General features: G+C 34.5%; 1 protein-coding gene across 1 annotated transcript; it reads left to right on the plus strand.

Annotated features, from left to right (window-relative positions):
* Window positions 1-673: 673 nt before the first annotated feature.
* LOC108459076 (uncharacterized) lies at window positions 674-13,435 on the plus strand. The gene is made up of 2 exons (XM_053020282.1): window positions 674-717; window positions 13,033-13,435. The coding sequence occupies exons 1-2, from the start codon at window positions 674-676 to the stop codon at window positions 13,433-13,435; spliced, it is 447 nt and encodes a 148-aa protein (XP_052876242.1).
* Window positions 13,436-14,310: the final 875 nt, after the last annotated feature.

Consider the following 14,310-nt stretch of genomic DNA (forward strand, 5'->3'; position numbering starts at 1 on the left):
CCTGGTGCTCAGCTTCCATTCACCTTAACCTGCTTTAAAATTATCTTTTAAAACACTAAGTAAGTTTTCTAGAACAACGACCTGAAATGTTTTTGAACGCTTTGATGTGGCATGTTGGATTCGGCCATAACGTCTAGGCCGGGTTTGGGGTGTTACAAGCCAGCACACCACCCATACCAAACAACATGCCATGTGGGGATATAAATCGACCCACCCAGCCAGCACACCAATATCAGAGCAAAACTACCAGTAATAATAATGCAGCATAGCTACTAGAAACAATAAATGTCGCAAAGCCACCAATAACAGTGAATGTGACATTTACTCCAAAACTCTTACACTCCTTTACTCCACTAAAATCTCTAGAAACCTTCGCATATTACAACGCAAATAAGAATGAGAAGCGTAGTCAGAAAATATAAGAAGAAAACATTCAGCTTCCAAAAAGATTCAAAAGAACAGATTTAAACATATATTGGAACGATCAAGAAACAAGAGAGAGAACATACGAGTACCTATCGATTCGTTAGAACTCTTGTGAGACCAAAACCACAACACCAATAGTAGGCACAAAAGCAATCGACCCACACCAAAAAGTAGGGAAAAACCAAAAGAAGATGAAGAAAAGAAAGAGGGACAATCAGCTAGGAGAAAAACCAAAGGAAAAAAGATAATGGGGAAGAAAGAAACTATACTCGGCCAAGATGAAGACAGAAGGTGAGTGAGACAAGAGGAGAAGAATAAATTCGGCAGAGGGAATTATGGAGAAGAGAAAAGACAAGAGAAAAGAAAAGCTTCGGAGAAGATAGCCAAAATTCGGCAATTAGCCCTTAGAAGTTTTGGCAAAATGAACAAAGTACAAACCTAAGAAGAAAGTCAAAGGAGAAAGAAAAAAAACCCAAATGGTCAATACGCAACTCGGCTACCAAAGGAGTACAAAACCAAAAGAGAGAAAAGGAGCAGCTACCAAAACCCAATGAACTAGACCAATTCGGCACTAAGTGCCTAAGACTAATTTGGTACCCAAAGAATCCCAAATTCGGCCAACTCCACCCCTTGTCAAACTCCACGATTTTCTCCACCAAAATCTCCTCCATATCCATAACAACCATCATCCAAACCCTTGATTCTCTCACTTTGACCAAGTCCACAACCACCTCAACAGAATTTCAATCCAACACTACCTTTCTCACCTCATGGTAATAAAATAAATACACCTTGTATGCCATGGGATTCGAACCCAAGTTCTCCCAGTTACCAAGTCACGCCACTTGCCACAAGCCACAAGGCTTATTTGTGAAAAAAACCCCTCACGTTTAAATATAAGGCCTAAATGCTAAAATCTAGATTCATTTAAGAGGAATAACTAAAAGTTTTGCAAAAGCAAGAACTTGAACCCAGGCTTCTCTAACACTACTAAATATGCCCAAACACTTAGCCATTATAGCAGACAATCCATTTGTGAAATTTTCTTGCACAACTAAATTCCAATTGTTCCGATACTCAAAGCCCATTTCTTCTAGGCCAACTTCGGGGCGTTACAATATATATATATATATTTGGCTAAAGATTTACTAAATGACCATATTAATAGTAACTTTGGTTTTTAATAAGTAAGTTGGTTTAGATAGAATTATAATAAGGATTACATGTATGTTTGGTTTTAAGTAATGAATTATGAGACGTTTAAATTCATATGCTTATATCCGGCCATTTGATAACGATTATGGTTGTATGTTATTTAATTTATGTGTAACTTGTAATTTTTGGTTTGATTTAGTATATGTTCAGTTGTGATGTTTTAAGATGATTAATTTATATGCGTGTCTTTGATTATCCGAAAGTTGGGTTTAGTTTGGTAATACCTCGTAACCCCTTTCTGGAAACGGATACAGGTTAGGGGTGTTACAACAAACCTTAATCAGATTTAAATTGAGAGAAGGTGAAAGTTGCTGATTAGTCGATCGTACTCTTACACGCTAGTTGTCAATGTAAGTTCATAATATTAAATTGTATAATTAAAATTTTCATATATATATATATATATATATTGGTATTTTATAATTAAGTACTTAATTGTTATGTAATTATACCTGAACGCACATACATGCCCCTATTGTACTTTGGTACCCCTGAATGCACATATGTGCCCCTGTTGTACTTTGGTACCCCTGAATGCACATACAAGCCCTTGTTGTACTTCGGAATCCCTGAATGCACCTATGTGCCCCTGTAGTACTTTGGTACCCCTGATTTGAACTTACATGCCCTTGATTATATTTTGGTTACTTCAATCATGTAAAATATGTGTTTTAGTCATAATTTTTAAGTTAATTAATTTGTTATGTTCTTACTAAGCATCATAAGCTTATATGTGCCTATGTGTCATTTTGTAGATCACTTTTGCTGACTTTTGTAGATCACTTTTGCTGACTTTGGATAGATTGGATCTTTGACTCACACTATCCATCATAGTTAGTAGCTTTTGAACTCTTTAGAGTTGTGGCATGCATATGTGGCAATAAATGTATATATGTGTGTGTGTCTAGTTGTTTTTTGTATAATGATGAACTACTAAGTTATGTGTTTAGATACTTTGTTTTCTAGGTTTGTATATATAAATTGTAACACCCCTGACCAGTATCCATCGCCGGAACAAGTTTACAGAGCATTACCGGAGTTTACAGATCAATTACAATTAATTCATGTCTTTTGCTATTCATATCCGAAACAAATCATAATTCAATCATTTTTTTTCCCTTAAATGGACCCTTGAGGTCCTATTTATACATTAGGAACAAGTCGGGACTAAATCAGAAACTTAGAGAATTTTTTTCAGAAAATTTCAAAAACTTTCCTAGATGTAGGGGCCCGTGTGAATAGGCCGTGTGGGCATTCGATGTGAGGCACACGGCCGTGTCCCAGCCCATGTCCATACTCGTGTAACTCTTTGACTTGAGTTACATGGCAAGCCACACGCCAGTGTGCCAGGTCATCTACATAATTTAATTTTTTTAAAAAATTAGGTGTAGGATTCACACGGCCAAGTCATATGCTAGGCCATGTGTCACACACGGCTAAGACACATGCTCGTGTCTCTACCTGTGTGAACAATTTGAAGTATTTTTTTCTAATTTATAAGATGCAGAGGACACACGGCCAAACCACACGTTCATGCGCATGGCCGTATGTCACACACAGTTGAGACACATACCTATTTCTCTACCCGTGTGGATGAAAATAGGCCATTTTCATGGCCACTTTTCTCATCCAAATTGTCTTAACCTACATTAATACTTGCATACATATACCAATCAATTCAAGACATTAAAACCAAGCCAACATTAACCATTATACATGATATATCATCACATGTATTCAAATTTACCTTTTTAAAAACATATATGTTTATCATCCTTCAATTTAACCATACCAAGCATACATATATTAACCATACTATAACCTCATATATATATTCACCACAAATACCATCACTAACCATTCCAATGGCTAGATTACAATCAACCATTTACATGCCAACATTGACCAAGTTATCCTATACATGCCATTATACCAAAATATGTTTGCTATTTATACCAAAACGAGCTGAAGGATGACTAATTTCAACCTTTACGAGCTTTCAAGCACTATATAACAGAGAAAAGAAAACCGAGTAAGCATCTCAAATGCTTAGTAAGTTTGTATAACAAGAATTTAACTTACCAATAATGTCCATTCAAAATAAGTATACACGCATGCCTCCAATTCATTATGGCCATTTGCCTAAACACATATGATCTCAAGAAACTTGTTAGTCATGTCTATCATGTAAACATCAAAAATCAAGGATGAGCTCATCATGTAATAACTTTCATAAATAGGTTCTTTTCATATCATATTTCCATATAACATGAGCATTTCCATAATCAATCATCTTAAGTTCAATTTAACCATGTCAAAACTCTTCCCATTGAATTTATTTGAATTATCGATGGATACGCTCAATGTAGTACACCTAAAGTGTACAAAACTGAAAATCCATCAATTCATATCTAGGGGTACCCATTAGGGTACATAATTAGGAACCACTCTCTCGAGCCATATAACAGGATACTCATGTGAGACATGTAACAGGAAGCTTATCCGGGCTAAATCAGGAAACTCATAAGAGTTCAAAACAGGAAGCTCATTGAGCTTAACAGGTAACTCTGAAGAGTTCTTATTAGGGAGCTTCGGGTAGCCATATAACAAAATGTTCAAGTGAGCCATATCAAGAAGCTCGCAAAGAGCCTATATCAGGATGCTCATAAAGAGTTGCGTTTGTGTTCGCAATATATGCAGGATCACAACCGATCGTATAACAGGACGCTCACAAAGAGTTACAGTAGTCCGCAACACATGCAAAATCACTACCGATCAGAATGCTCACAGGAACCATGTAACAAGAAGCTCAAGAGGGCTTATAACAGGATGCTCGTAAAAGTTATGGTGTGTCTGCAACATATGAAAACCCACAACCAATCGGGAAACTCGTATCCACCAAACTTCATTTATTCAAATGGGACTTATAATTTATCGGCAATTTTCGGATATGTATTCAATTTTCATATGCACAACAACTACCTAATTCTCATACACGACATTCAATTCAAGCATATAAATACACAAATTTAGTTACATAACTTACCTCGTCACTTGCTAATATACAAAGATCTACTAATCCGATAGTTTTTCTTTTCCTCGATCTAACTCTTTATTTGATCTTTCCCAATCTATATAAATGAATTTAATGTCAATTTAATCCATTTCATACTCAATTTAATTCAATTCACATCCTAGGAAAAATTACCATTTTGCCCATATACTTTTCATTAATTCCAATTTCATCTCTAGGCTCGGAAAATGAAATTCATGCAATTTAACCATTATTCCAAGCCTAACTAAAATTTACATATAAAATTTATAGAACATATATTTGACAAATATCAGAAATCTTCCATGAATTTTACATCTTTACAATTTAGTCACAAAATCACAATTTCATAGAAATTTCATTTACAAAAGTAGTTTATTTATCAATAATCTTTCATTTTCTACCATAAATTTCAAATTTTCATCATATTCATCCATGGAAAACTTTTAATGCTTTGATAACTTTACAAATTTATCCCCAAAATAGATAGATTAGGTTATTCCGATCTAAAAAATATAAAAATTACTAAAAACGGGACAAGATTTCTTACCCAATTAGGCTTGCTTGATTTTCTTTCTCTTTCCTAGGGTTTCCATAGAATTTGGGGAAGAAGATGATATAATTTGATTATATTAGATATTTATTTTATTTATCATCTTTTATTTATTTTAATTTCCAATTTAGTCCATTTCTTTTTCTAATTTTTCATGGATGAATCATCAAAAATATCTACTAATTTTTCTTACTGGTCTAATTCTCAATTTTTGAATTCCATAGCTATTTAACCCTTCTAGCTACTAGAATTCAACTTTTGCATTTCATGCAATTTGGTCCTTTCTATAATTAAACATGTAATCAGTAAAATTTTCTTATCAAAATTTTCGTATGTCTTTCCTATCATGATGCAGACCATACAATAATATTAAAATAAATTTTCTTTTTGACTCAGATTTGTGATCCTAAAACCACTATTCTAATTTCACTGACAACAGGTTGTTACATAAATCTTTTGATTTGATATAATGTTATGAAGGCAAACACTTGTGAATGGTTTTAATGTTTGATGAATTAAGTTGTTATGTTAGCACATACATGTATTTGGCGCTTGAATGGTGGAAGATGTAATGGTAGTTAAAATGTATGCTATGTGTTGTTCTTGGATATGTTTGAAAGCGGTTATTTTGGTTTATTAGTTGTAGCTATTATATACATGGCTATTTATGCTAATTCTTTGTTAATGGATATTGAATGGCCAAATTGTTATAATGAGTGTGACTATAATATGTGAACATGGAGGTAATTGTTAATATGAATTTAGTTACAAATTAGATGTTTTGTGCTTAGTTTATGCAACCATTAGGTACATGTTGGATTTGTGATTGAGGTGCCCTTTGGGCATATTGGTTGTATGAATATTTGCTATATTGATTTAGCTTAGTTACTCATGTTTTAAGTGTAACTTAAAGGCTTGTGTATATATGGTAAATTGTTCGTAGGTATGTGCTTAAATGGGTGAGAAAAATGGCTTGGAAATGGTCTATTTTTTGTCCATATGGCTAGGGACACGGGCGTGTGTCTCAGCCAGGTGTCCACTATAGCTTTCAAAGGGTTGCAAGTCAGGCAGTTACACAGCCTAGCACAAGGCTTGGCACACAGGTGTGTGAGGCCATTTCAAAGGGTACACGGCCTGGCACACGGGCATGTGGCTTGGCCGTGTAACCCAATTCAGAGAGTTACACGGGCTGAGACACAGTCGTGTGTCCTTACTTCGAATACCTACATGGCCTGAAACACGGGCGTGTGTCTCAGTCGTGTGAGTCACACGGCCATTGACCCCTGTAGTTGAAAATTTTTATTTTTTCTGAAAAATTCTATATGTTTTTGATTTAGTCCCAACTTGTTTCTAATGTATTTTTAAGGCCTCGAGGGCTCAAATAAGGGACAATATGTATGCCTTTTTTTGGTTTTTCTATGGTTAACAATGTGAATTAAATGTTTTAATTTTTTGATTGTTTTGAATTGTAATCTCCAATAATGCTTCATAACCCTATTACGGTGACGGATACAGGTTAGTGGTATTACACTTATCATAATTTAAGTCTTTTCATATACAGTAGCTTAGTTCCATTCCATCTAAGTCTCAACTTAACTAACTAAATTTCTTTACTAAAACAATAAACAAATCTATTCAACTACAAACCAAACGAGTTCACCAAAGCATCTAGGTGTTGTACACTTAACAAAATAGTCTGCCAAACCACAGATCTATGCCAAAGCTAAGAGTTCGCCAAGTGGCGCATACAAAAAATTCTCTACTTTGAAAAAATAAACACTTTACTTACTCATATCTACACTTTTTACAAGGACACCAAACAGTAACCAGATACCAAGACTTTGCCAAGTGGTCTGTTACAATAATCTTTGAATTGTTGGATATAACGGCATGCACAGGATTGTGAATACTCACCTTTATATTTTTTTTATTTGGACGAGAGGCCCTGGGACAAGTTTTGTAACAATCCAGTTTTGGCTAAATCGGAACAATAGTTTTGGCACCACAAATTCGATGTCAAAAAATTATTTTAATATTATTTCATGTGTTTACAGCATGACAGCATGTATGTGTGATAGTTTTGTAAAGAAATTTTACTATTTGAACGCTTAATTTGGTAAAAAAGACTAAATTGCGTAAAATGTAAAATGCATGTTCTATTAGTTAAAGGTGTCAAATAGCTTTGGCTTTTAATTATGGTGGCCTTAAATGGTAATTAGACCATTAAAATGGTGGGTGGAAAATATTGGGCATTAAATGGATGATATTAATGGTATTTCATTAAGGTTTTATTGGTAATTAGCATAATTAACATATAATAAATAAAAACAAAATGAATTTTTTTCCATCTTTCTCTCTTTTGGTCAAATGTTGATGAAGAGTAAAGCATTTGATTAAGTTTTAGGGTTCGGTACTTGTAAGTCTAAATTGGTAAGTGATTTTGACTCAGTTTTTAATGATTTTTTACGTTTTTTAGATTGTTGCTTCGTATTCTAGCTAGCCCGTACCTTAGATTTCAAAAATGTTAAAGATTTTGAGAATTGCCATTGTTGAATCTATGTGTTCTTTAGTCTTTGAAGATGAAATATGAATTCTTTTATGATAGATTTTCATGTTTTGTAAAGTGATTTTTGATGAAAATGCATAATAGGGATTTAATTGTGAAAAGTGCAAATTAAGTGGTTGAAAAGTGAAATAAATGGAAGTTTTGGGCTGCTAGGGATCTATAAATAATTCATCCAAGCTTAGGTTTATTGAAATTATGTTAATTTTGTGTTTCGTGAAATAAGGATTAAATTGTTAAAAGTGTGAAAGTTTAGGAGCTAATGTAATATCCTGATTTTGGGCCTAGTCGGAATAGTGGTTTCGTGACCACAAAATCCGAGATAGAAATAATTATTTTATGATTATTTTTAGGTCTATGATATGATTGCATGATTGTGTGAAAATTTCGTGAAGAAATTTTATGCATAAAGTGCTTAAATTGAAATTAGGGACTAAATCGAATAATTTGTAAAATTTGCATTCTAGAAGTTTCTAGTATGAAATTGTTTTGAAATATTAATTAGGAGGTCTTAAATAGCAATTTTACCAATTTCTAAGTCTATGGACAAAATTGGACATGGATGGAATTTTGGAAAGTTTAGTAGTAAGGGCATTTTGGTCATTTAGGGTAAAATGAACTAAAATACAAAATTAAAAGCCAATTTTGCTCATCTTCAACCCCATGGCCGAATATAGCAAGGAGAAACCATGGCTAGGGGTTTTCAAGCTTCCAAGCTCGATTGTAAGTCCGTTGTAGCCTCGTTTTAATGATTTTTACGTTTTGGAGTCCCTAGCTCGATTTAGCTTATGTTAGCAATAATTCAACCTAGGGTTCATATTTGGAAAAATACCCATAGGTGAAATTTGTGTATTTTGGTGTTTTATGATAGAATATGAGGTTTTAAATTATGTTAGACAACTTGTACTACTCGGTTTTAAGTGAAAACGAGCAAAAGGGCTTAATCGGTAAAAATACCTAATAGTCATAAGTACATGTTAGAGTGAGAATTTGATGTTACCATAGAAGGGAAAATGATCAGCATGTCATAAAACATAAGAAAATAGGCTGAAGTTTAATTTACGAGCTTTGGGGCAAAAGTGTAAATATGCAAAAGTTTAGGGACAAAACTGTAATTTTGCCAAAATATGATTTTGGGTCAATTTGAATAATGTGAGTCCTAATTAGACTATATTTTAAATGATAGAGCAAGGAAAAATAAAATTCGGGCTAAAATGGGGAAAATACCAAGTTGTGGACGAAATGGTAAAAGTAGCCATTTTCGCATACGAGGTAAGTTCATGTGTAAATAATGTAGTATAATTGTTATTTTTAAGTTATTGATGTTAATTATATGATATGCTGATTTTTATCATGAAATATATGCTTTGTGGTTATTTTCGAATAAAATGCAAATTATGTGAATTATTTGTTAAATATAAAGTGCTACCGAGTATTGGTTTCGGTATTTTACGGAAGATGGCATGGAGATGTGTTCGAGGAAAATCCCGTTGAACCTTAGGAATGGATTAGGATACAAGTGACATGTCACTAGGATATTTGGGCATCCGAACTCGTTGAGTTGAGTCCGAGTTCACTTATGGATGCGAATGTCCGAACTCGTTGAGTTGAGTCCGAGTTCGAGAGATGTAACTAGGCATCCGAGCTCGTTGAATTGAGTCCGAGTTCACTTATGGATGCGAACGCCCGAGCTCGTTGAGTTGAGTCCGAGTTCACTTATGGGCGGGTTACATGGTAGCTTGGCTACATATGTGGCACTTATGTGCAAACTTTCCATGTATCCGAATTATATTCCGATGTGTTCAATGGGTAAAATTCTACTCAAATGGAGGAATACTCGAGATGAAAGGGACGTATTGGTAACTGTTGTGAAATGAATACTTTAAACAGGTATGTACTTAACCCTCGGGTTGAAAACTCGATATAACAACAATATGGTAAGATGATAAATGAAAATGTGATATGAATGTCTCGGTGATGATTATGCAAATGATGTTTTATGTTTGCTTATATAGTTGTGTTACTTGCTATTTGCATGTGATTTCTTGTAGTGTTGACAAGCCAACTCGGAAATCGGGAACAGTCGGAGGCATGCTCACACTATATCCGCATATTTTGAGTATGGCATGTATAGCATTATAATCATTTTGTATATATGGTCTTATGATATGGTTATTGAGTGGTATGGAAATGCTTGGTAATGATTAGCCATTGGAATGGCTAATCATGATCATATTTGGTGTTATGTATGCTAAATTACTAGCTAATCCATGGAAAACATGAAATAGGTAAAATTTACCATAAAATAGATTCAGACAGCAGCAGTGACGTGAGTTTGAAAAATCATTAAAAATAGTAGAGATACAGTTAGATGGTGAATAAAATATGGAATTGAATAATCATGAGTCTATTTTCATATGGATGGAACAAAACAGATATATGAGTTATATTTTATGAGATGTTCAAATTTTTGTGAAACAAGGCCAGAGCGATTTCTGGATCCCCTGTTCTGACTTTGGAAATTCACCATAAATTTTTAAAAGATAATTATAAGTCATGATTTATATGTACAGATTCCTTATTGAGTCTAGTTTCATTAGAAACAAACGGCATAGCCATTGAAACTCTGTACAAGGAGATATCTGATTCGTAATACACAGAGGTCAGAGCAGTCGAACCCTGAAATAGGGGAGACTTTAACTAATAAACTGTACTAATTTGCTAGACCAAAAATTCTAGAAAAATATTAGTAAATAGATATATGAGTCTAGTTTTAGGGAAATTTTACGGAATTGGATTTCGAATTTTGGAACTCGAGATATGAATTTTTAAGTGACTGTGACGCAGATTGCTAGCTTGACTAAAAATTTTAAAAATAAATTGTTTGAGCTATTTAAGTAATGAATTAAGTCTGTTAACACCTCGTGTTCGACTCCGGCGACGGTCTCGGATACGGGGCATTACAACTAATGTGTAAATAGGCCTAAATGTATGTTTTGGATTAAATTGAATGAATGGTTGATTAAATAAGTTAATTTTGAATTCATATAGATCAAGAAAGAAAGAATTCGGATTTAGATCGGGGGAAAAGCAAGGTTATCGAGTAGTCGAACCGATCCGTCAATTTCGAATACGAGGTAAGTTTGTATGTGATGATTACCTTATAAATGTATGTTAAAATGCTTTAATATTGCATAAATTGTTAAAACGAAATTATGGATAATGTATGAATTGTGAAAACGACTCTATGAATGCATTCGATGATAGAAACGAAAAGTGTGAAAGCCTGGTTGAACCTTAAGAATAGTTTTGGATACTATTGAAACGTCAGTAAGTGATATGATGAGTTGACTTTGGGCCTTGATATTACCACTTCGGGTGCGTATTTTATAGATTTGGCTTCGGGCCATGCATATCAGATGGTTTGGCTTCGGGCCATGATAATAGTTCTTCGGATAAGTTACCTTGATTTGGCTACGGGCCATGGTATAGGTACCTATCGTATGAGACTCCTGAGTATTCGATTTCTATTCCGAATGGTTCAATGGGTAAACAAATGATGTGGTTCAGAAAGAGGTTAGCACGAAGCGATACAGGTATGTACAGAACCTATTTGAGTATTAAATAATTGAAGTTCAATGAGTTTGTATTTGATCATGTTTTAAGACATGAGAAAGGTTTGTAGTTATTGTGTATATGGTTTTGCCATGTTTAATTGGTTGATCTGCATTTATTCGATGAATTAAGTTATTCACATACAAGCTTACTAAGCTATAAAGCTTACTTCGTGTTATTTTTCTATGTTTTATAGTGAATAAAGACTAGCTCGGATCCGGGAGTCGTCAGGAACATCATCGCACTAACAAACATCTAAGTTGGTACTTTTGAGTTATACATTTATGGTATATGGCATGTATAGGCTAGATGTGGTATTTTGGTTGTGATTATAGCCATGAGATTTGGCTTGTAAATGATGTTAATATCAATTTGTGTTTTGGCTATTAGAAATGGTTGTTAATGAATTTTGAGAGATGGTTTGTTTTGGCATGGTTGTAACCAAGACATTATGGAAGTTAAAATAGTTATTTGAATTATGGTGGATGAAAGCTTGAGAAAGGTCTTATTGTGGCATGAATTTATATGTCAAATTGGTAGTTAAATAGTATGTAATACAGTGAATGAATTGATTGAGTTGAGGATGGTTTTCGGTTTTGAATATTAAGTTGGTATATATATATACATATTGTATGAATTAAGGTCAAAGATCATGTTGTTTTAGTATATATTTGAGTAAGTGAAATGGTTGTATTTGTATAGCATAAATTGTGCATGAATTAGGATTGATTTGGATGCCCTTTGTGTATGGAAATTGTACATTTTGCCTTGTCTAGGTACATTGAAATTGGGGTGGCATATTGGCCTTGCAAATGGCCTATTTTTTTCCACACGGGCAGAGACACGAGCGTGTGTCTCAGTCTTGTGCGACACACAGTCATGGTATACGGCCGTGTGTCCCCTGATAATGCTTAGAAATTAATTCAATGAGTTACATGGCCTAGACACATGGGCATGTGGTCGGTCATGTGGCCAAGTCAATATACCCTCCAATTTTCACACAGCCTGGCACACGGGCGTGTCATAGGCTGTGTGATACAAGTCAGTATGTATGCCCTGTTTCTACACAGCCTGAGACACTGGTGTGTCTAGAGCAGCGTGAGGCAAATGGCCTGTTCACACGGGCGTGTGACCCCTGTATGGTTGAGATTTTTCTAAGTTTCCAAAATTTTCATATGTTATCGATTTATTCCCGAACCACTTCTAAATCATGTTTAAGGCCTCGTAGGCCCTTATAAGGGACAATGTGTTTGTGATTAAATGGTATTTGAGTATGAATGCATAAATGTATGAGTTATGTATGTTAAATGATGTGTACTGATCGGTAATACCTTGTAACCCTACTTCGGCGACAGATACGAGTTAAGGGTGTTACAAGTTTGGAGAGATAAGGGAATGCCAAGTTAAGCTCCATTCAATGGGATATGTTGGTGTGTTGGAGAGTGCTTAGATTTGTGCTACACTTATGGGACATTTTAAGACTCTTTGAGTCAAAGTGAGGAGTTATAAGGAGATTCGCTTATCCAATAGAAAAGAACATGAATGTGTTTTCGAAAATATTATGCTTTACTGTTTTAAGATAACTCATAGCGAGTATCTGTGAACCAGGCTTCGTACTATTACTACTGCTGCTACTACTACTGCTACTACTGCTACTACGGCAACTGCTACTGTTGCTACTGCTACTACGGCTACTACAGCTACTACTCTTGCTATTGCTGCTACTACGGCTACTATTGTTGCTACTGCTACTACTACTGCTGCTACTCCTACTCCTACTCCTACTCTTGCTGCTCTTGCTCCTGCTCCTGCTCTTACTCTTGCTCCTGCTCCTGCTCCTGCTCCTGCTCCTGCTCCTGCTCCTGCTCCTGCTCCTGCTCCTACTCCTACTCCTCCTACTACTACTGTTGTTGCAACTACTACTACTATGTTTTGCTTGACATATTTTCTACTCTATTTTGGTTATTTTATTGTTAGGATAATGTCATATGGTTGTTGCTTATGGCCTTAAGTTGGTTAATTTTCTCTTCTATGCATTGAATGATATTTAGTTTCCTCTACTTGTTCTTTTATGTCATATACCATGCCTTGTTTAATGCCTTATGATTTATGCTTTGCCCCTTTCTATTTGATTTTCTAATTCTTTTAGTTATACAAAAAAGGGGGGAAGATAATGGATTAAAATTCACAAATTGAACACTCATTTTCAAAATAAAAATATGTTGGACAAACTTAATTTTAAAAACTTTAAAATTATCCAAATATAAATAATTGTCTCTTTTAAAGCTCTAAAAAATTCAAATTAAAAATTTTGTAACTTTATAGTCAAAGAGTGTTTTTTTTTTTTTTTTCTTTTAAAAAAAAGGGATTCACAACTTAAAATAATTTTTAATTTAGAGGAGTTTTTTAAGTTTTGTTATATCCAAAAGGGGGAGATTGTCAAGTTTGATTTTCTAATGTTTTGATATAACAAATTGTCTCTAAATCAAACTTGGTAAAGTAGATTTGTAAGAAAACATTTTAAAGTTATTTTTAAAATGAAAAACAGTATTTTCAAGATGCACTTGGTCAAGAGTGGTACCCTGACGAAAAAGGTGGGATACCCAAGAGTCAGTAGGCAAAATGACTCAGGGGTATCAGGCCATTTTGGAAAATAGTTCAATACCTAAGAAATAGTAAGAAAAATGGATGCAGAGGTACCACAGCCCGCTTATTTCATTAAGAAGCATCATTGCCCAAGTACCGCTTCCCCATGAAGAGGTACCACACCCTTCCCAACTGAGGTGTGATACTCATGGCCACAATGGTCACAGATTGTCCAAAGGAACCAAATCCCTATGGCTTGGGTACTAGTACCTAAAGTCTGCAAAAAGATTTATTGCTGCA

The sequence above is a fragment of the Gossypium arboreum genome, chromosome 10 (genome assembly GCF_025698485.1).
Source record: "Gossypium arboreum isolate Shixiya-1 chromosome 10, ASM2569848v2, whole genome shotgun sequence".
Lineage (NCBI taxonomy): Eukaryota > Viridiplantae > Streptophyta > Magnoliopsida > Malvales > Malvaceae > Gossypium > Gossypium arboreum.